Source organism: Marmota marmota, unplaced genomic scaffold (assembly GCF_001458135.2).
Source record: "Marmota marmota marmota unplaced genomic scaffold, marMar, whole genome shotgun sequence".
Classification (NCBI taxonomy): domain Eukaryota; kingdom Metazoa; phylum Chordata; class Mammalia; order Rodentia; family Sciuridae; genus Marmota; species Marmota marmota.
The window spans coordinates 433661-456887 of record NW_025999949.1 but is presented as its reverse complement, the minus strand read 5'-3'; the positions used below and the strand labels follow the sequence as shown (position 1 = coordinate 456887).

General features: G+C 36.1%; 2 protein-coding genes across 2 annotated transcripts in view; one reads left to right on the top strand and one right to left on the bottom strand.

Moving 5' to 3' along the window:
- The first annotated feature begins 13 nt into the window (after positions 1-13).
- Rida (reactive intermediate imine deaminase A homolog) lies at positions 14-10667 on the top strand. Its single transcript, XM_015486330.2, has 6 exons — positions 14-211; positions 5157-5262; positions 7077-7131; positions 7398-7466; positions 9104-9159; positions 10113-10667. The coding sequence occupies exons 1-6, from the start codon at positions 147-149 to the stop codon at positions 10173-10175; spliced, it is 414 nt and encodes a 137-aa protein (XP_015341816.1). The 5' UTR covers positions 14-146; the 3' UTR covers positions 10176-10667.
- A 5748-nt stretch (positions 10668-16415) lies between these two features.
- Positions 16416-23227, bottom strand: part of Erich5 (glutamate rich 5) — a 22203-nt gene continuing 15391 nt past the window's right edge. Inside the window, exons 2-3 of the mRNA XM_015486328.2 lie at positions 20003-20947; positions 16416-18245 (exon numbers count right to left, since the gene is read on the bottom strand). Of these exons, the coding sequence (XP_015341814.1) occupies positions 18109-18245; positions 20003-20947 (1082 nt within the window). The 3' untranslated portion in view covers positions 16416-18108. The remainder of the gene's footprint in view (positions 18246-20002; positions 20948-23227) is intronic.

The following is a 23227-nucleotide window of genomic DNA, read 5'->3' as shown; positions in this document are numbered from 1 at the left end:
ACTACAGTTCCCAGAATACCTAGCGAGCGCGCTCCCCGGGTCCCTCCGGCAGAAGCAGCCCGGGTCTGGTCAGTTGTTGGGTGAGAATCGGGCAGGGCTGGTGAAGGGGTACGTTCTCTAGGAGGGGCGTAAGAAAGAAGACTGAAATGTCGTCATTGATCAGAAAGGTGATCAGCACCGCGAAAGCCCCAGGGGCCATTGGTCCCTACAGGTAATATGGCTTGTAGGAGCATTCAGGGACCCGAGGCGTGTGAGGTGGCGGGGTCGGAGCTGCGGCCCCTCGGGGGCCAAAGAAGTAAATCTCGTCACAGATGTGGTTGTCTTTTATAACGACAGCTGAGATCTTGGAAATGCTTCACAAATCCCTGCACACCTACCCAAGCCCCTCGTTTTACAATATGCAGAATAGTTCTAATGGGCAAAGAATAGGAATGCATTTGTGATTCTTATGAACTCATTGTGCATACCCATTTACCACTAACAAATCAAATGCAAATCACAACGAAGATAATTTTCTAAGAATGCCCCAATATATACTAGCTAATATACGGATACTGGCCAGAAAGTCTGCCCTGTGTGTCTTTATTTCTACATGTCAGAAGTTCTTTTAAATAGGCTTCTTTAAAAAAAATGCACACAGGCACAGTTTTTTAAAATCTCAACTTTAAAACCATTGGATTTTATTTTATGTGTTCTTGCATTCTTTTTTCCTAACATAATTGTTATTCTTTTAAATTCTTCACTAAAGCATATCCTATAACCATTTTTCCTTTTTAAAGTATAGTGTCGGTTCACTATTAAAAGAAGCAAAACTAGAAAGTTTCTATAGCTGGAACATTTTAACTATGGCAAACATATGTTGAATCCCTCCTACATGCCCAGCATTTGAGGGATACAAAAATGCATACGAAGAAATCCATTGGGAAAGGCCTTCACACACATGGAGGAAAGAAAAAGGTTAGTTTAGTGCAGGCTTTATGACAGTCACTATAGCAACCACCTTTTTCTATTAATTCCTACCCATTTTTTACAAAAAGAAAACTGAAGCTTGACAAAGTCAAATTGTCGAAGGTCAGTTAATCTATAAGTGACAACTTGATTTGAACTCAAGCCCTAGCTTCCTCCTCTAGGGCTTGAGAAATAGCACTCAAGTGTGGCAGAACAGTAATTATTATAGTAAGATTAGAAATAAAATGTATTGGTAAAGGAACAAATGGGAAAGAAGAAAAAAAAGAGAAAATAGTTCTAATGGGCAAAGAAAGAAAAAGATTTAGGGATGCTCCTTGTGAGAAGTAGTCCCTGAATTGAGTTTTGAAGGTTGGTTTTGTCACATATAGAACTGTTGTGAAACTTTGTTAAAAACATTAGCAGGATGTCGTGGAGTGAAGGGCATTCCAAATAGAAGACCACTGAGAAGTGGTCTAACAATTTGAATTTCAGGCAATGGGCTCTAGAAATCAACCTTAATCATTTAGTTTGCTATCTTCAGGATAGAAAAATTGAAAAAGGATTGAAAAGGGAATGATTTTTGTACTGTGATCCACTGTGTGACTGACCCTTTGGGAATTAATTCCTTAAGAGTTGGATTTTACATTTGAAAATTTTGTTTTGTGTATTTTGAATTGACCTTGCAAGTCTGACTTAACTTTAGTTTTCTTTGTCTTCCAAATGGACTCCACTATAACACTACTTCATAAGATTACAGTAGGGATTAAATATGAAGTGACAGAAATTTGATTTTAGCAGAGGCCAGGTTGTGGCGATTTCCACTGCTGAACAAAAGAGTTTGTTTTGTATGTAGTGAGAAACCATCAGGTGTTTTTGAGCAAGAAATAACCAGATCTCTTTTAAGAAGAGAATTCTGAGAGTATTTTGGATAGAAATTGTGAAGAAAAAGAGAGCATAGTTAAGAGATATTTCAATATAACCAAAAATCAGTAATCTTTTTCCTCCTTCTGCCCTAAACTCTCTCCCTAAATCATACAGTGTTAGCATTTAGAGTAACACTTTTTGTTTACTTCAGAACAAAAGTGACCCTTAACAAAAACCAAAGTGATGTTATACAAGACACTTTGTCCTAGAACCTGCTAAAAGCATTCACCTCTCTTGACGTATTTAGAAATACTGTGTTCTTTGTTGAAGAATGAAAACATGTCATGAATATTCTTGGTTGACTTGGAAGTGGAAGCTGCTAACAGAACAGAGGGGAATCTATGAGTGTGCCAGTGTGACAGAAAGGCCATTAGCCAGCTTCATGATAAAGACTTTCCAGGACCTTGTATCCAAAGGATACAAACACAGGTCACTATTTTCAATATTTTATGGTGAAGAAAAACACTCCAACTATTTATATCCTGATAAAGTCAACTGGACATATTTTAAGAACCATTTGGAAAGAAGAGTTTTTGTGCATGGAATTTGTAGCAAGTACAGTTTTTGAAAATTCTGGGTCTTCTCCAGAAAGAATTCTAGTGAGTTGAACTGTCAGTGCCCGGCCTTGGGATGATGGGGTGCTGTCATTAATTAGCTAGACAGTTCAGCACATTTTGAGATACTTCAGGACAGAACCTTGAGAGATTGCAACATCATGATGTTATTGCATTGCTTTCCATTTTGCTATTACGCCCCAAGCAGTCCTAATGCGACATAGATTATGACATGAGAGTTAATGATTTTGAAAGTGTTTTTACCCTTTGACCTCAAAGCAGAACAACATACTTTAAAATTTTCTGGAACCTAACAACTTATCTATGCCTATCTGCAGATAGGAAGTGGAATTCTTATATTCAGTATCAAGGGGCCTGGGAGTGTAGCTCAGTGGTAGAGCATTTATCTAGTATGCACTCGGCTCTTGGTTCCATCCCAGCATCTCACACACACACATGCACCAAGTTTTTGTGAACAAAACCTCTTTAAATCTCCAAGAAATGACTCACATAGCTCAGATAGTCTGAATTCCAATTCTTACTTTTAATAGTCTGAAAATAAGTGGATTATTTACACTTATTATTTAGTTTTTGATAAATGATAATACATATGGGCTTGAAGTATGTTTCAGATATGGGGAGAACTGAAAGTATTTTGCAAAGGGCCCAGAGCAGATGGCCTAATGGACAGAGGAGTTAAGGGACTTGTTAGCTAATGGTAACTGTTCAACCTGAGAAAAGGTTACAAATTAACGAGCTCAGTAGTTACTTATTTGCAAATTAGAGTGAAAGCCAGATAGTTGAAAAGAATTCCTAGACTTTTTAAATCCTATTACTAAATTTAAATCTATCTTCTTCAGCTCTCCAAAACCTACATTATGAGCCAACAGGTACTCCTAAAAAGATATTTATTGATAGCCAAAATTGTTTATGTTACTAAATGGTTAGAGGGCAAAATATCAACAAGTAGTTATATCGTGCCTGCTGTGTATATCCAAGGGACCAACTGGTTCCTGCACAGCTACAGAAACATGACCAGACACTGGCCCTAGGATACCCTGGAAGATAGGGACTATCAGACAGTTTCCTGTACTGCCATAAGAAAGACTCAACCAGAGGACCCTGGAATCTGGGCTCGGTTACTTGCTCAGTAGAAGTGTGCATGGAGTTGTATGTTTGTATGTGTGTGCATATGTGATGGTTTTGAATGTAGCTTTATTTATAATAAAATATTGAAAGCAAAGTTGATCAGGCAAACAAAGTATACGCAATGAAGTATTGTGTAACTGTTTTTAAAAAATCAAGGAAAAATTTTACATATAGTTATAGAAAGATCTTTGTGATACACTGTCGGGTGAAAACATCAAGTGTACAATAGTGTTTAATATACCATATTTTGTGTGAAAGGAAGGAGATAAATATATTTGTTTGGTTCCTATATGCACGAAGAAACTTTGGAAGGTTACATAAAGGAAAACCTTATCTGAGAATAATTAATGTTTTTAGTGCTCTTGGCATTGCATTTTTCTGTTTTACAGCTTAAATGATGTGTAAGTACTTATTTAAAAGATGCTTTTTAGGTATAGAGTTTCATGAGTTTTAGTAAACATATAGAGTCATATCCACTACCACAATCAAATTTTAGAACATTTCCATCACATACACCACCCACGCCCCCCCACCCCAAAAATTCCTTCAAACTTGTTCATGATCAGTCCTCGCCCCTGGACCCAGCAAACAACTAATCTACTCTCTGTTATCATTTTTGTCTTTTCTAAAATTTCATATAGAGGCTTAGAGTACTAGAGCACTTGCCTAGCACATCTGGGGCTCTAGTTTAATTGAAATTAAACAATTAGATCTATGAAAATTTTTATTTATTTATTTTTAATTTTTTTGGTGTCATGAACAATGCTGCTCTGAACATTTATGTAAAGGCTTTGGACATACATTTTTATTTCTCTTAGATAGTTGCTGCCTAGGAAAGAAACTACTAGGTTGTGTGTTGAGTATATGTTTAAATTTTTAAGATACTGCCAAAATTTTCCAAAATGGCTGTACTATTTTGCTTTCCTACAAACAGTATATGTGTTTCTCATTGTTTTACATCCTCACCAATGTTTGTTATTATGAGTGAAATGAGTGGTATATTATTATGGTTTTGCTCTGCATAGGTACCTGTAGTGACTGACCTTGAGCATCTTTCATGTACTTCTTAGCTCTTCATAGGTCTTCTTTTGTGGAGTGTCTATTTAATCATTTGCCCTTTTTTAAAAAAAATAGTTATAGATAGACACAATATTTTTTTATTTTATTTATTTTTATGTGGTACTAAGGATCAAACCCAGTGCCTCACATGTGCAAGGCAAGCGCTCCACCAGTGAGCCACAACCCCAGCCCTCATTTGCCCATTTTTAAAATTAGGTTGTTCATCTTCGTATTATTGAGTTTAAAGAGTTCTTCACAATTTTTTTTTTAAAAAGAGTTCATATATTCTACCTACAAGTCCTTTATTAGATGGATGTTTTGCAAATATTTTTCTCCCAGTCTTTGATTTGTCTTTTCATTTTCTCAAAGATGTCTATTGATAAAAGTTTTTAATCTTAATGAAGTCTAATTTATCTTGTTTTATTTTACAGTTTGTGCATTTTGTGTCCTATCAAAGGACTCATTTAGCACCGAATTTTATATTTACATTTTATATATACACCAGCTTTCTGTTCATTGCAGTCAAGCAGTGTTAGTGGACAAGACTGTTTACATCTCTGGACAGATAGGCATGGACCCTTCCAGTGGACAGCTTGTACCTGGAGGGATAGCAGCAGAAACTAAACAAGTAAGTCATTTTCCACATTTGAAATTCACTTTGCTACGATTTTTTAATATTGATCAGTATTAATAACCCCCCACCTGACTTGTGTTATAGACATTAACAGATAAATGCCTTTTAAGCTATTCACTACTTGACTTAAGCCAGTTTTTGATTGAAGAGAGTTGGAAATTTAATGAATCATTTAACAACCAAAAAAGAGTATTCCATCTCCTGCCAAGATGCAGGGGCACACACCTATAATCCCAGTGACTCAACAGGCTTTGGCAAGAGGAGCACAAATTTCAGGCCAGCCTCAGCAACTTAAAGAGGCCCTCAGCAATTTAGCAACACTGTGTCTCAAAATTACAAAAGGGCTAGGTGGTAAAATGCCCATGGGTTCAATCCCCAGTACCAAAAAGAAGAAAAAAAAAAAGGACCAGAATCATCAAAATCAAATAGCATGTTGCCACCTACACATGGATTGGGAAATTTTCTTTTTAGGGCCACTGACCCCCAACATACACAAATAAAGCCACCACCACAGAAGTAAAAAGTCAGCATTTGTTAATAAGAGAAAAAACATTAACAGTTTTACACAGTGTGTTTGGTTTGGTTGGTTCAGCTGGACTGGGTTTGGTTTTTTGGTACCAGGGATTGAACCCAGGAGTGTTTAACCACTGAGCTACAACCCCAGCCTTTTTACTTTTTATTTTGAGAAAGAGTCTTGCTAAGTTGCTGAGGCTGGCTTTGAACTTTCAATCTTCCATCTCAGGCTCCCAAATCACTGGGATTACAAGCATGTACCACCATACCTGGCTACATACTGTGCTTTTAAAAAAGAATGATGAATACAATTCTATTTCAATAATAGAATTAAATTATAACTTAATACATTCACTAAGTTGTTTATAATAACCAAAGATAGAAATCAACCTAAATGTCCTTCCATAAAGAACTAGTTGAAAAAATCATGCTAGACCCATACAAATAAATTGCTAAGCAAAGCTCTCAAAGATAATTTGTTACATGATAAAATCCAACCAAGAGCAGAATAGCATACACGATAGGCTGCCAGGTGTGTATGTTTGTGTGTTTAAGAGTATGTTCATTTATGCATGGACTCTCTAAAAGATTAAAAAATAAGAAGCTAGAAACAGTTTGTTACCCTTACTAAGGAATAAGGAGAGGATACATCTTTTCTCTGCATGTACTTGTTCACAGCTTTTAGACTTTTGTCTTACTCGGGTAGTATCTATTTAGATTAATTATTAGTTTAAAATACAAAAAATACAATCATATATTTTCAACAGTAAAGTGAGGAGGAAGAATAAGTTGAAAAGAATAAGTTAAGGATTTGGCAACAAACTGATATTTTTCTGGAAGCTGAAGCATCAAACACATACGAAATTCACTAATATTGTTTTTTGAGGAAAAAAAGAGCCTTTTAACATCAAATATTACTTTAAAAGAAAACATGTTTTAATGCTTACTACCTCCTTGAAGTGATGTAGAATTATATAAAGTAGTGATATAGAATGAGGAATCCCAGAACTTATTTGTTTCAGCTTAATTAATGGATATTGACTGAAAACTTCACACTCTTTAGCACTGAAGAAGAGACTTCCTTTCAGTCTTTTCACTGTATTTCATAAAGATTCATTCCATTAAAGGAAAACCAAGAAGGAGTTGACTTTATAGAAATAGTCTAGAAAGAGTGGGGAGAATTTTTCTGCAACATAAGCTACTCAAGGAGGTACTAGTAAAAGATGATTCACTGAATTTAATTAAAACTTTAGTATTACACCAGTGTCTTAGGCCTCTCTTGCCTTGGTTTACAGGCTCTTACAAACATGGGTGAAATTCTGAAAGCGGCAGGCTGTGACTTCACTAATGGTAAGCAACTTGGTTTTCCTTCACTGTTAATTTCTGTTTGATATTTCCTTGGTCTTTTTGAAAAACATGGCATTTATTAATGTCATACCATGTTTTTTAAAGTTGTTCTAATAGTCTGGAAACAACTCTGTTCTAACTTCACTTTTTCAGACCCCTTTCAGTCCCATTTTAATCAAGACAGTCTCAGAATCATATATGGTTTTTCTAAGAAATGTTTTGAATCAGACCAAGTTGCTAAACCTAATGAGAATGTATATATCTTCTAGTGGTCAAAGCAACTGTTTTGCTGGCTGACATGAATGACTTTAATACTGTAAATGAAATCTACAAACAGTGTAAGTAATTTATCTTTTTTTCTTATTTACAGTTTTAAAGAGAAATGAATTGTTAACAAAATGAGTGCCCATTATCAATTAAAAGTGACAGGAGATGCTAAAGAAATGGCATCTTGTTCTTAAAAAATTAATAAGTCTAGATGGGCCAGGCACAGTGGCACATGCCTGTAATCCTAGCAGATTGGGAGGATGAGGCAGGAGGTTCACAAGTTCAAAACCAGCTTCAGCAAAAGCAAGGTGCTAAGCAACTCAGTGAGACCCTATCTCTAAATAAAATACAAAATAGGGCTGGGGATGTAGCTCAGTGGTCGAGTGCCCCTGAATTCAATCCCTAGTACACACCCCCCAAAATTAATAGTCTAGCCAAGCGCCTTGGTGCATGCCTGTGATCCCAGCGACTTGGGAGGCTGAGGCAGGAGGTTTGCAAGTTCAAGGCCAGCCTCAGCAACTTAGCAAGGCCCTAAGTAACTTAGCAAGACCCTGTGTGGAGTCTTACTGGGGATGTGGCTTAGTGGTTAAGTGCTTCCAGGTTCAATCCCTGGTACTCCCTCTCCCAAAAAAAAAAAAAAAAAAGTCTTACTGGAAACATACAATATGCCCCCATGAAAAAACTCTTAAGATATTTCTGTTGCATTCCCTAAAATAATATTAAAAAAACCTACAAATCCATTTTCCATTAGACCTTTCTTAGGCTTTTTAAATCCTCATAAATATTTCTGATATGTATAGCTCATGTTTGCTAATGCTATGATATGGTCTAACCACCATCTCATAATCTCTAGCTAATTAGTTATTTTATATTTCCATGCCTTGTTTCCTCATATGCAAAGTGGGGATAACATACTGCTACTCTATAGGATCGTCTGAATTGTAAAATAAATTAACACAAACTGTAAAGCAGTTAAGACAAATGCTGTCATGTTGTAAGCACTGAGTAAATGCTGATATTATCACTTCTGTAGTAAGGAAAATGGGTGTCCCTCCCACCTGGGAAGAGACAAAGGAATCACATGGAAAAAGTATCATTACTTATTGTCTCCAGAAGAAAAGAATAGAGAAGATCAAATTACTGAAAAAGTACCTTCCAGGCTAAGTGTGATAGCACATGCCTGTAATTCTAGCAGCTCAGGAGGCTGAGGCAGGAGGATTCCAAGTTGAAGGCCAGCTTCAGCAACTTATCAAGGTCCTAAGCAATTTGGTGTTACCATCTCAAAATAAAAAGAGTTGGGGATGTAGCTCAATGATAAAGCAATGGATCCAATCCCAAATACCAAAACAGGAAAGGAAAATACTTGCCAAAATTGCTGGATATAGGGATTTAGGGAGACATTCCCTATTAAGATTAACTGGTTTGTAAATATCATTTCAAAGAGCAAATCCCATTCCTATCAAAAAGATCAAAATGACAGAGTATGTATTTCATTTTTTTTTTCAGAAAGCTGACAGGAAAGCATTAAAAATTATAGCAAATACATCAAAACAGTTTATCAAACAGATCTGAATGTGAGATTTTTTCCTGAAATGTTATTTATATCTAAGAACTGACTAGTCCTTGTAGCACTTACCATGTTCTTGATCATGGAGGTTGAATAACAGTACAATGTCTGGAAACTAAAAGGAAATTCTTTTAAATTCAGATTTCAAGAGTAATTTTCCTGCTAGAGCTGCTTACCAGGTTGCTGCTTTACCCAAAGTAAGTATAGTTAAAATGAGTAATGTACACAGTTTCAAATTTCTACATTGTTTTCTGAATATACCAAACTAAGTTAAGTGCTGTGAAAGGAAATTTAAAATAAAGAAAGGATATAGTTCCTGCTTCCCAGGAACTTAAAGTCTTAAAGTAAACATCCCATATTACATGCAGGGGAAAAACATTAAGAAGCCTTATAAGGCATGAACATAACAGAATCAGTACTTAAGTTGTGAGAAAAAGCACAGAAACAGCTGTATTGTCATAATGTTACTTAGAGAACAATAAAATTGAGCCAGGCTTTTAGTTCTGCAATAAAAATTTCATTTGGCTATCGTATAATAAAAAATCCATATCTACTACTAGAAAAATGTTCTCTACTATGGTGTCCATATTTCACCATTCTGGTTTGGTATTCTAATTTCACTAGAAGCTCTTTTCCTATGCTTTTAGCCACACAATATTCCTATAAAGAAGTTTAAGCCTTTACTGACTTAAACTTGTAACTTTCCACTGAACAAAATTTAAGAGTGGCATTTTTATTGCTTTAATTAATTGTTACTTGTAGTGATCATTATCATCAAACTTAGTAAGTTATTGGGTATAGTAAAAGGAGTTCTGAATTTGAAATCACAAGACAAGCATCAAACCTGTGCTATTTACCTTTTTGACTTGGAAACAGTTAATCAGCCTGAACTCCATTGTATGAGTTGAAGATTGTCTATCTAATAGGGTTGCCTATGAGAATCAAATGAGCTAATGTACATGAAAGTGGGGAGCATGGTAACCTGGCCTGCTGTAGGTTCTTGGTGAATATTTCCTCTTCTTTCCTGCTTTGAAAAGTTTATTTTTAAAAATACTGTGTTGCTGTTAGCTTCACATTTTTTGGAAAGTATTACTAAACTCTTTAATTTGTACAAAATAATGAAAACATTGTTTGATTATTTACCTTACAGGGAGCACGCATTGAGATTGAAGCAGTGGCTGTCCAGGGACCTCTCACAACAGCAGGTCTATAAGTGGGCAGTGTTATTCTCATTATGTCTTTAAATTAACATTTTGATTCTTACAATTGATGTTGAAAGTGTACATGTGACTAAAATATCTGTAGTTATCATGGAAATACCATATCATAGAGGGAGTTGACATAAATTGAATATTAGATAATGAATCCAGTTACTGATGCTACCAATTACACATGTGTACACTCATTGCTGAATATGAGAGAAGGGACACTCATTACATAGTCACTCAAGTAAACTAAAGTACAGGGAATAATAACACAGGTAGATGAGTTAATGTTCCTGAAAAATAATAAAGAGCCTAATTCAATTACATTCTATTTAATTAAATGATATGAAGTATTTAGTTCTCATGTTAGATATGTGATTCTGCTTTTACTTGAGTAAAATATTCACTCTTGAGTTGTAGAAGTAAAGGAGAAGAAAATGGACCAAAATTTTATATAGATAATATTTTTCTAATGGAAATAAAATACACATGCAGATTTCCCTACGTGTGATTTTGTTCACTTATTTTGTAACAGTTTAATTTACACATGAAAACATATTTACCAAATAAAAATGGGGAGGGAATCATGAAGTAAATCACCAGCTATTTCACTTAAGTTTATTTTTAACTTTGTATATTTTTACACTGTTGTATTCAAGTTATATATAATCACCTTGTGTTTGTTCTTTAAAGTCATTCTTTTTCTTGGGAATGGAGATGAGTCTTGCTGTGTAGTCCAGGCTGACCCTGAACTCCTGGACTCAAGCAGTCCTCCTGCCTCACCCTCCCAAGTAGCTAGGACTACAAACATACAACACTGTTCCTTGGCTTTTTAAAGTCTCTCAACACTCTTGGACAACTATTACATAAATACTTCCCCACTGTAGAATAAATCCCAATTCAGAATTATGCCAAAGAAAAAGGAAAATTTCCCACATTCATTCTCCAGTCTACTTACCTTCCCAAAGAGAATGAACCTCTGTTAAAGAGTTTTTATTCATTAAATACTTGATTATCTGGGGGTTATATTTGTTTGTTTATTTATATAAATAGGACTTTGCTGTACACATTATTCTATAGATCACTTTCTGTCTTAAATATCTTTCCATAAACATATGTATAAATCTTCTGCATTTTTAAAACTATTATAGTGTTCTTTTGTGTGGATATACCTTAGGTGATGTAATGATTCCTCCAAACAATACAGTTTCCAAAATTATCATATTATAGCAGTGCTGCCATAACATTTTTATACATACAAATAATACAAAATTATATGTTAGGTTGTTAAGAGTCATAGGAAACAGTAAAGTAAAAGATTTGGACGATATTGGTTGGGATTATTACACTTTTAAGCTCAGTAAGAAGAAGGCTTCACTGAGGCGACAATGGAGTTAAAAATGTTTGTTGAAATTTATTGAACATTTTTCTGTACCTGTGGTAAAATTGTTACTATGGTAAAATACAATAATTTTGTGATGTAGAATCCACTGTGCATCCCAACATAGCTTCAATATATGTATTTATACACACTCACACACACACACACACACACACATATATGTATATATATACACATACATACACATATTTTGTGCGGGGGAAGGTTTGTAGTTTATTTGCTACAGTTCTTTGGCACTAGTTTACAAAGCAAAAACAAACAAAAACAATTGGAATAATAATTATTTTTTTTAAAAAACCCTGTCAACAACTTTCAGTCATTTCTACACTCATATTTTTTATACATTCTTAATAGTTTGGATATTTGTTTTTATGTTCATCTGTGAGATTGCCTTTTCACTTCTATACCACATTTTATGGGGCTGGGGGCAATGCTCTTACCTAGCCCATGTGAGGCACTGGGTTCTATCTTCAGCACTGCATATAAATAAATAGATAGATAGATAGATAAATGGAATGACTTTTTTTAAAAAAAAAGATTTTGTGGCTGTAAATATCTGTCCTGGAATGCTTGATAGAGTTTGGCTAGAAAACTGGGCTATATGTTTAAACTGATTCAATTCATTTCATGGTAACAGAAACATTCCAATTTTCTGTAGTCAGTTTGGTCATTTAGTGTTGCAGAATTTGCTCATTCCTTCTAAACTTTCATGTTATAGGCACCTTTTAATCCTGCTGTCTCTATTAAACGTGCCTATTTTTCCATCTCTTTTTTTTTTTCCCCTTTATCAGTCTCCCAGAAGTTTATCAATTTAAGAACCACTTTTTGGCTTTGTTGATCCTTTTCTATTTTATGTCTCTCTCCTCCCCTCCACTCCCCCTTCTCCCCTCTCCTCTCCTTTCCTCCCCTCTCCCCTCCTCTCTCCCTCTCTCCCTTTCTCTCCCTCTCTTTTTGGCGTTGCTAGAGATTAAAACCAGGGATTTGGGTGTGTGCCAGTCAAGCATTCTCCTCTCCCACTAAGCTATATCCTCAGCCCTTATATTTTATTTTATCATTAATTTCTGCTCTTACATTTTTATTATCTCCAGCTTATTTATAGGACATCTCTTTCTACCTTAACATGAAGATTCTCATATTTGTAAATGATGGAAACTCAACTCAAACTAGTGTAAGAGGAACAAAAAAGGAACTCAGGCTCAGATCACCCAGAATTCCAAGGTATAGCTGACTTCAGACACATGTGGTCCAGAAACCTCATGGTTCTTTCAGTCTCTTGTGGGAAGATGCTGCAGGTCCACACATACAGGCTACCTGTATATTAGCTCCAGCTGAAAGATACCATTTCCTAGTATATCTGGAAAGAGACTCAGGGAAGTCTCTGATTGGTCCAGCTCAAGTCAGGAAAGAGCCATTCCAAAACCAATAATTGTAGTGAAGAAAATTAGACCCAGCCAGGTTGGTTCTAAGAGGAATGGTTGTATATAAGTCATGACTTAAAAATCAAACCCTAGAATGAAAAAGCTAGAAGGAAATAAGGTACCGGCACCCAGGTTAATTAATTTAATGACTGTGTTGGGATTTTTAATCTTCTTTCCACTAAATCAGAACAGAATCATTAGACTTTGTTAAATGTAAAAAATAATAATTGCAGTATGTTGGCCTTTCAAACATAGAGCAAGCTCTTTGAAGTATGAGATGTCTAAATGAGTCACCCATATTTCCTTATTGTTGCCATATTTCTACCTTTGATAGGGTATATATTTTTAAAGTTTGCTGTTTTCTGAAGAACACCATGAGCCAAAAGAAATTTTATATATGTTCCTGTAGTAACAATTAGATAAATATACCAAGATTCAAACACTGTATTATTTCTAATGACATATTTATTCAATCAAAATTATAAATGTTGAAGCAAGAGTACAAAACAATTTTATAAAATTTCCCATAATTGCCCCTAAAGCCAATTATAATTAATTATAAGGAAATTACCTTGATTGTATATGAATAAACAGCATTTGTCATCAACAAATATTTACAGAATGTTGAATTTGTACTAAGTCCTGTAAGAAAAACGAAATATGAGATGCTTTTCCTGCCCTAAAAAGGGCTTACAGTCTTCTCACTTCTACCATGTGTTTAGTAATTGGAAAGCATTAAAAATAATTTCAGAAATCCACTTCAGTGAACTATTCATCTATCCTAAGTCATAAATCATGGTCAGCTAAGCGCTAATATACTTAAGAACAGTTTTTTCCTCTATACCACTAATCAAGGTTTACTAATATAGCAACTATAATTGGACCCTTCTCTCTAATTTATTATCTCCAACAAATTCCAATGGGGAAAATCTAGAATTACTGTGCTCATTCAATAGACTTAACATTCTATCAACTATTGTGCCTTGTCTAACTTGTTACAAATTTTGCAATCAAAATAATAATAATAACCCCACATATACATCAACATGCTAACAGTGATGATTTTTGACCTGAATTTTGAACTGAATTACAGGTAATATTTAGATTTCATCTTAAGAAATTCATATTTTCTGAATTTCTACAATGCTTTCATTTTTAGTAAGAAAAATTTTAATAAGCCTTTCCCTGAAATAATTACATAAATAATCACTGTGTCCCATTTAAGTACCTAAACAAAAACAGTGGTTTTTTGTTTTTTGTTATTTTTACCAAAAAGAAAAAGGTTATTTGATTTTGTGGTGCTCAAGATGGAGCCCAGGGGCTTGTGCATGCTTGACAAGTGCTTTACCACTAAGCTACACCTTCAGCCATTTTTTTTTTAAGACAGGGTCTCACTAAGTTTCTGAGGCTGACCTCAAACTTTTGGTCTTCCTGCCTCCGCCTCCAGAGTCTCTGGGATTGCCAGGAAGCTGGCCCAAAAAGTTTTTAAATAACTCGGATATCCAGAAAACTTGAAACTCATCCATACTGATCTATTAACTACTAGTTGAAATCAACTACTAGTTTATCCTCTCCTAAAACTGTTAGGGGTATGGTGATGGTTAAAAAAGATAACTTTTGGGCCTGTAACTTCCTAGTGAGGTGCTGGGGCCCAAACTATCTATAAAAATAGCATAGTTGTAATCTCTAACAAGTGATTATGTGCACCAAAAGAACACAAATATAAACCCTAGTAGCATAATCTGACTATGGCCATTCAAGATTCTGATTAGCTAAATGTGAAAAAAAAAAAATCCTTTAAAAGCAATTCTTAATTCAAGGCCAGGTTTGGGGAAAAAAATTGTTAAGAGTGACGTGTGTGTGTGTGTGTGTGTGTGTGTGTGTGTATGTGTGTTTTGACTGCTCAAAAGTTATTCTCTTTGTTAGAATCTCTTACTCCAAAGTCTAAATGGAAAAAGCAATAAGATCACGGTCCATCACACTTTTTTATTCTGTGGATCCCCAGTGGGTGGCACTTCAAGCCAAGAGTTTGGGATCTGGCCTGAGTATTTTCTAGATTTGCGACTGGCAAAATGTTCATTCCCTATTGGTGATACTAGTTAGAAAATCATTTGTTCACCATTTCCCTCCTAGGTAGGCATAGAAAATAATGAAATTAAAATTAGTAGGACACAAACTGGACTACAAAGTGCCTATTTTACCTAAAATCTAAAAAAACAAAGTTTCTAAAGATGCCTTAGTAGCCACATTAAAGACTATAGACAAAAGTACAGAAAGTACCAAAAATTGCTGGGCAGGGTGGTGCACACCTGTAATCCCAGCAGCTCAGGAGGCTAAGACAGGAGGATCATGAGTTCAAAGCCAGCCTTAGCTACTTAGTGAGGCCCTAAGGAACTTAGTGAGACCCTGTCTCAAAAAACAAACTGGGGATATGGCTCAGTGGTAATCCACCTTGGGTTCAATTCCTGGTACCAAAAAACAAAGAAAGAAAAAAATATATTTGTACAAATTTCCAAAATTTTGAGAATTAGTTGACACACTAATGGGAAAGAATGGAATTAATAAACACTTTGGAAAACTTAGATCTCTTTAAATATTAAAATTTTTTAATAAGTCACCAAAAGAATGGACTTTTATGCCTATTAATCCTCCTATTTCAGTGCTTGATACAAAGAATAATTCCATTTATTAAGGTGATCACTTACATTTTATACTAAGCTCTGACTTTTTTCAAGTTCTATTTCTTTTTTTTAATTTTTTTTAATTGTAGATGGACACAATATCTTTATTTTTATATGGTGCTGAGGATTGAACCCAGTTCCTAATACATATGAGGCAGGCACTCTACCACTGAGGTACAGCCCCAGCCCCTTAAGTTCTATTTCAACTGATAAATCATAAATATAAATACTCATATTCATAATATGAATAAATGACTTATTCATATATATGCATTCTGTAATGATTGAATCAAGCTAATTAGCATATTTATTATCTCACATACTTATCAGTCCGTGTTTTTCTACTTACTAAATACATGTATGAAAGTATCTTCTGGTCAGAAAAAAAATATCTTTGAATGAAAACATGTAGCTCAAAAGATAAATTTTATCAGTTCTTGATTAATATAACTTTCTGACCTAAAAATTCTGGTTTTGGAACTACACCAAACATGAAGCTATTCATTTAGCTTGAGCACTTGTGATATGAAAACGAATTTTCCTGTTTCCCAGATAGGATTAGGGTAATATCACACAAATTCATATTTTAAATGTATTATTTTCTTTCTCTTTCTTTCTTTCTTTCTTTCTTTTTTTTTTTTTTTCATACAAGGGATTGAACTCAGTGGCACTCAGCCACTGACCCACATCCCCAACCCTATTTTGTATTTTATTTAGAGACAGGGTCTCACTGAGTTGCTTAGTGACTTTGTTGCTTTTGCTAAGGCTGGCTTTGAACTCATGATCCTCCTGCCTCAGCATCCTGAGCTGCTGGGATTATAGGCATGAGCCACCACACCCAGCTTAAATGTATTATTTTCTAAATGAATTTAGTATAAATAGGAACCCTTGGTATTATTCATTCATTGAGTCAACAGAAGTGTAGAGTACCATTAAAGGAGCTAAATGCCTGAAATCAAAGACAGATAAAACAGAAATCACAATCTTCTTTATTTTGCAGATAGGATGACATCATCCACTCAAAGAACTCATCTTTTGTCTACCTTTGAACACTTTAAAGTCAGAAGCATAAACTAATACTAAAATCAGAACTAAGATGATATACTCTTCCCTGTATCCTATATTTTTTTTCTTTCTTTTTTTCTTTTTTGGTGGTACTGGGGATTGAACACAGGGCCTTGTGCATGTCAGGCAAGCACTCTACTGACTGAGCTATATCCCCCACCCCTGTATCTTATATTCTTACCACAGGTCCTCTCAGTAGTCATTTTAATATATACACTAAAGTAAGAGTAGTTAATACATCTTAGAAGTTACCTTAAAATATACATATATGTACAAATAATAGAAACCAAATAGTTCCAGAATTCTACCAATATTCATAAACACAACGCACTTGGTGGGAAAATTAGCAATCATTATTTATTATTCATGTACAATCATTTACCCTTTCAAACTTTGGAAGAATTCTTGAAAAGTGATTTTCTGTGCTACCTAATGTTTACACTACAAAATATTATAAATATTTTGATTTCTTATCTTCTTTACCCCTAAAACCTAATATTAAGCTGCAGTCATCTAAAAAAGAATAGGGCCCAGGAAGACTCCACATAGCAACAAATCTAGGATTTAATCCTTGGTATTTGTTGTCTCTGAAATATATTAAATGTCAATTAATTTAAAATGCTTTTAATGTTAGTCCAACACCTCACATAAGTGTAAAATCAGCAGCTGATTCAAAATGGCACAAGGAAAATGTGGAGCCTTCCTTGCAAAAAATGACTAATCTTGCGACAGCACCAAAGCCACATTCCTTTGAAAAGCACTTTATTAACATAATGTATCATGATAAATAAGGCTCTTGGTAGTAGAGAGACAAGGTGAGAAGGTAATGAGATGGCATGCCTCATAAGATTCCTACCAGCTCTAAACTCTATGATAGGACAGAAATACTAGGCTGAGTTTGTCCCATTAATTTTGTGTTGTTCATTTTATTCCATCATAATTGAACTACATGAACTTATAATCATGAATTCTCCTAAAATTTGCTACCTCCTTTCTCCAGCCTTCTGTAGCTACAGGTCTATACCTTATATTTAGGTCCTCTTTTCCTATACTGAATGGACCCATTGCCACAATGAAGATAGTCACCCTCACACTCTTAAATGATCACAAAGCCCTGTTTTTATTGGCTCTGGCTATTATGATTTTAAATGTGTCACTGTCCTAAGTAGCTAAGAAAACCATTCCCAGCTTAGCAGTTTCATGGAACAACACAGTCAAGAGCGTGGCATCACTGTCATGGTTCCAACAGTCTACCTACAATCACACTCCTTGTGCAAAATATGTAGCTATAGAAAGTTAAGAACCATAAACACACATACACGAAATGATGCACAACTACAAACTGCATCTCTCCACTGAACCAGGCTGTGTCTGTTCACCCTTCTGTCGCCATCCCCAGCTCTGTGGCTGCTGAAAGATCCACGGCTTCTCCTGTTTCTTCTTCTTTTGTTTCAGCCCTTTCACTTACATTCTCATTCTCCATCTCTGTTTCCACCTTTTCTCCTGTCTCACCTGGAAAAGTAATCCAAAGAGATAATATGAAACACTCACTTAGCATTAACAACAAATTGCTTCCATAGTTTGTTTCCAGTGGGGCAGTTTTTGCTCTTAGGTCTATGCAGAAAGTTTCTTTGGTGGTATCAAGAAAGGCAAGTGTGGCCAATGTCAAGTCCCTGAACATCTTGGTGTCTTGGCATTCTAAATAAAATCAGGATGCAAAATTACCCAAGAAATGGCAATAGAACATACTAGAATGTTTCATCTCTATATAAGTCAAAAGATGGTCCAGGGTTGGCCAAAAATCTGTCTTATTTGACCATTATGGTATTTAAAGAAAACATTCATTAAAGACATAGAGCTTGCTAGCATTTAAAAGTCTAGATATTGCAAATGTAACTCCCTAAAATCAGTTTGGGCAACATTGGCTCCCATTCACAAGCAGCAGCTTCCTGGGGTCCTCTGAGAGTCTCCATGGAATCCTACAGGCCCCATTTCACTCATTTTCAGCATGGTCACTAATCATTTGTTCACCTTAATTCTGGATCCTCTTACCATATAAAGAGCTTGATGAAAAGTGAGCTTGGACAAATTCAGAAATTTTGACATGTTGCCTTCAAGGGATGATTTTGATTTTTTTTCCAAGCATGGTCTAAAAATATATGTTTTTACTTGCTTCTCCCTTCTGACTCATAGCACTTTTTTTTTTGCATTTTTAGTAAAACATCTGCCTCAATAAAGTATAATAATTTGTTTACATTCTGCCTTCCCCCAATAAACTGAGGGTCCCTGAGATCAGGGATTATCTCCTACTCATTCTGCATCCTGAGCACCTAGCATATGCTTAGGCACTCAAAAAATACTCAGTTGGGTCAGAGTGATGGCATACACCTATAATGCCAGCAACTCGGGAGGCTAAGGCAGGAGGATCACAAGTTTAAGACCAGCCTCAGCAACTTAGCAAGCCTGGGTCTCAAAATGACATAAAATATAAAAAGGATTGGGGATGTAGCTCAGTGGTAAAGTGCTCCTGGGTTCAATCCCCAATAGCAAAAAAAAAAAAAAAAAAAAAAACCTGAGTTGGGCTGGGGGTATATTTCANTTTTTTTTTTTTTTTTTTTTTTTGGTACCAGGAATGGAACCCAGAGGCACTTAACCACTGAGCTACATCCTCAGCTCATTCATTTATTTATTTTTTTTTTATTTTGAAACAAGGTCACTCTAAGTTGCTCAGGGCCTTGCTAAATTGCTGAGGCTTGGGGCTGGAGATGTGGCTCAAGCGGTAGCGCGCTCGCCTGGCATGCGTGCGGCCTGGGTTCGATCCTCAGCACCACATACAAACAAAGATGTTGTGTCCGCCGAGAACTAAAAAATAAATATTAAAAAAAAAAATTTAAAAAATAAATAAATAAATAAATAAATTGCTGAGGCTGGCTTTCAACAATCCTCCTGCCTCAGGCTCTCAAGCTGCTGGATTATCGGTGCACACCACAGTATCTGGCCAAGGGACGATTCTATTTAACCATCAGACTCTAAGTTAAAAATCTCGACACTATAAATAAAGACTATGCTTTAGAAGAGATTTTCTGGAAAGGTGGATTGAGGCTGGATGGGATGCTTGTTTCCCAGGATGGAAGCCTTTTTGGTTTGGGTAATGAACTTCAGCCACCTGAAAGACTTCAGTGACTGTGTGTCAGGCTCCCCCTCCCCCAGTGCTGGTCTGTGGAACTCATCTAAATAAACATTCTGAATCTCTAACAGCCTGACTTTACCTTCAGTGTGTTGGTCTGCTTGGTTAGTGTGAATTTTTCCATCCATTTCCACATTTGCCGCTGTCTCTGGAATTCCTTCTGGTTGCTCCATGCTTCCAACTATTCTTTCAGGTTGAATCTGCTCCATGTTTTCAGGACCTTCAGAAGTTGTGTGGAGTAAGTCGTTCATTACAGGAGTTTGCACAGACTGACTTCTGTACAATATTTCTGATGTTAAATTCTCTTTGGAAATTGTTTCTAGAAGCTGGGATTGCTCCTCGTTTCCCACTGTTTCTTGAAATTTCTGTTCTTCATTAGTTTCCACAAACTGACTTCCTTCCAACATTTCTGGAGATTTGTTCTCTTTGGGAATTGCTTCTAGAAATTGGGACTGTTCATCTTTTCCGGTTGCTTCTGGAGGCTGCAGCTCTCCATCTGTTTCCAGAGGCTGAATGTTCTCCATTGTTCCTGGAGGTTGCATCACTGCAACAGTTGGTGGATTCTTAGCATCTTCCCTTGTTCCAGAGGAGTTCCTCTCTCCTGCTGTCCCTGAAGATGGATCCTTGACTTCTGAAAGTTCAGTCTGAGCATTTCCTTTTACAGCCTGAACTTCTGTCATTGTTTCCACATCTTTCTTCTTTTCTTTTGCTCCTGGGGTATCATCTCTGCCACCTAGATGAGGTGCCTCAGATTCTGCAGGTCCTTGGAGAGGCTGAGTCTTCTCTGTAGGTCCTATCTGGTCTATGGCATCCTTTTCAGGGGCTACCTCCTTTGCCAGGGGCCGTTCACGGGATACAACACCATTAGCTGTAGGCACCACTGATGCCTTGGGCTTCTCCAGAGGGGGAAGGCTTTCCCTTTGTATGTTGCCATGAAATATGGATTCTTTTCCTGGTGTGCGGGGTGTGGGTTGGGCAACACAGGACTCACTTTCTTCTGTGGTAGATAAACATTCATTTGAAGTTACTTTTTGATCATTACATTGGGGGGGGGAGGAAAGAGAAAACACAAAATATTATTTTAGTTTTTGTCTTGAAAAAGTGAACCGATATCAAGAAGTAGATTTAACACTTCAAGACATACCATGACCCTCTCTCCAGGTCAAAGGCCTTTATGTCTTTACCCCAAACACCTCACCTCAAACTTCACCGAGTTTTTTCTTTGCTCATTGTGCACCTTCTCATGGCTCCTATCCCATATTCTAACTTAGCAAAGTCCACTTGTTTCACATGTTCTTTTCTCTGTCCTACCCTTTCTCCTCTTTAGGATTGGGAGGTTTCCCAGTGTGTGACCCTTGGGCTCTTGGGAAGGTCTCACTTTCCTTCTAACAAAGAATGGTCCCCAGTGAATGGAAAATGCTCCATGATGGAGGAAATCTAGTAGGTGAAGGCAATGGTGTCTAGGAAGGGGAGTGACAAGGATTGTTTGACCTGAGTTTCCTGTCATTTTAGGGGCACAATGAGAAGGAAAACAAAGGAAAGTTGGGAACATGCATTTTACTTCCTGTCTCTTCTGGCTCCTTCTGCATCTGTTGTGGCCTTGGGAAAATAGTTCCCAGGGATCTCATGGGTGTCTCTCTCCCACCCATCTCAGAGTTGCATGAGAATCGTGTCTCATGAAACACTGGGCGCAAAAGTGCTCTCAACAGTTTACAATAAGCAAATTTGCAATGTGTTTATATCCATTAACCCAGTAATCCTACTTCTAGAAGTTTATCTTAAAAGCTTAAAACTTAGAAAATGCTTCGAGGGAAAAAAAAATCTATCATTCAAGTGTTCTTTATAATAGCAAAAGCTGAAAAACATGGGCTGGGGTTGTGGCTCAGTGGCAGAGCGCTTACCTAGCATGTGTGAGGCACTTGGGTTCGATCCTCAGCACCACATATAAATAAATTAAAAATAAAGGTACATCAACAACTAAAAAACATTTAAAAAAAGAAAGCTGAAAAACAACTTAAAAGTCTAACAAGTTGGGGGGTACAGATAAATAGTATACTAAATGAAATACTATACCATGAATAGATGATTATAAAGACCATAAGCTTAAATAAGAAAATAATTATGACATGTCTTAAAAATTGGCACTTGTAGTTGGGTTGACCAAATGAAACAGTGCATATAAAGCATTTATTAGCCTGAAGTCTGCAGTTCATCTAAGAGCTCAGTAAGCGAGTTACCAGTTTTAAATATAGTATGATTACAGTGATCAAAAGGAAGGCAGTGAGGGAAGGAGAAGGAGAGGAAAAATAAATCACAAATGGAGTGTGGAAAGACTGGGAAAAAAGAAACCAAATGTTAAAATGGGTCTCTAGGTGATATTTTCTTCTTCTTTTTTTCCCCAAAAGGTTTTTTTTTTCTTCCTTTTTTTTTTTTACCACCACAATTATATAAACATATAGTTTAAAAAGTTATCTGCTGATCCAATGTTAACTCCTCTCCCATTTCCCCTTCTCTAGGGGCAAATATTTTAATTCTCTTAGCTGTTTTAGAGAGATATATATATCTCCCTAATGAGCTTAAATTTTACCCTAAAAGCATGAAGAACAAGAATTATGAACAAGGGGCTCGCTCAGCGGTAGCACACTTGCCTGGCATGTGTGAGGCACTGGGTTCAATTCTCAGCACCGCATATAAATACATAAATAAAATAAAGGTCTATCAACAACTAAAAAATATTTAAAAAAAGAATTGTGAACAAGCAGGAAATAATACCAAGAATTAATAAATGGGATGGTATCAAATAAAAAAGATTTTTCAACTGCAAAGGAAACAAGAGCATGAAGTGAGAGCCTATGGAATGGGAGAAAAATCTTTGCCAGTTACTCTTCTGACAGAATATACCAAAAAAACTCAAAAAACTTACCACAAGAAAATAATAACCGGGCTAGGGTTGTAGCTCAGTGGTAGCGCACTTGCCTAGCATGTGTAGGGCCCTGGGTTCAATTCTCAGCATCACATATAAATAAAGTATAATAAACGTCCATCAACAACTAAAAAAGTATTTAAAAAAAAAAAACAGTAATAGGGGCTGGGGATGTGGCTCAAGTGGTAGCGCGCTCGCCTTGTGTGCGTGCGGCCCGGGTTCGATCCTCAGCACCACATACAAACAAAGATGTTGTGTCCGCCAAGAACTAAAAAATAAATATTAAAAAATTCTCTCTCTCTCTCTCTCTCTCTCTCTCTCTCTCTCTCTCTCTCTCTCTCCCCCACTCTCTCTTAAAAAAAAAAAAAAAAAAAAAAAAAAAAA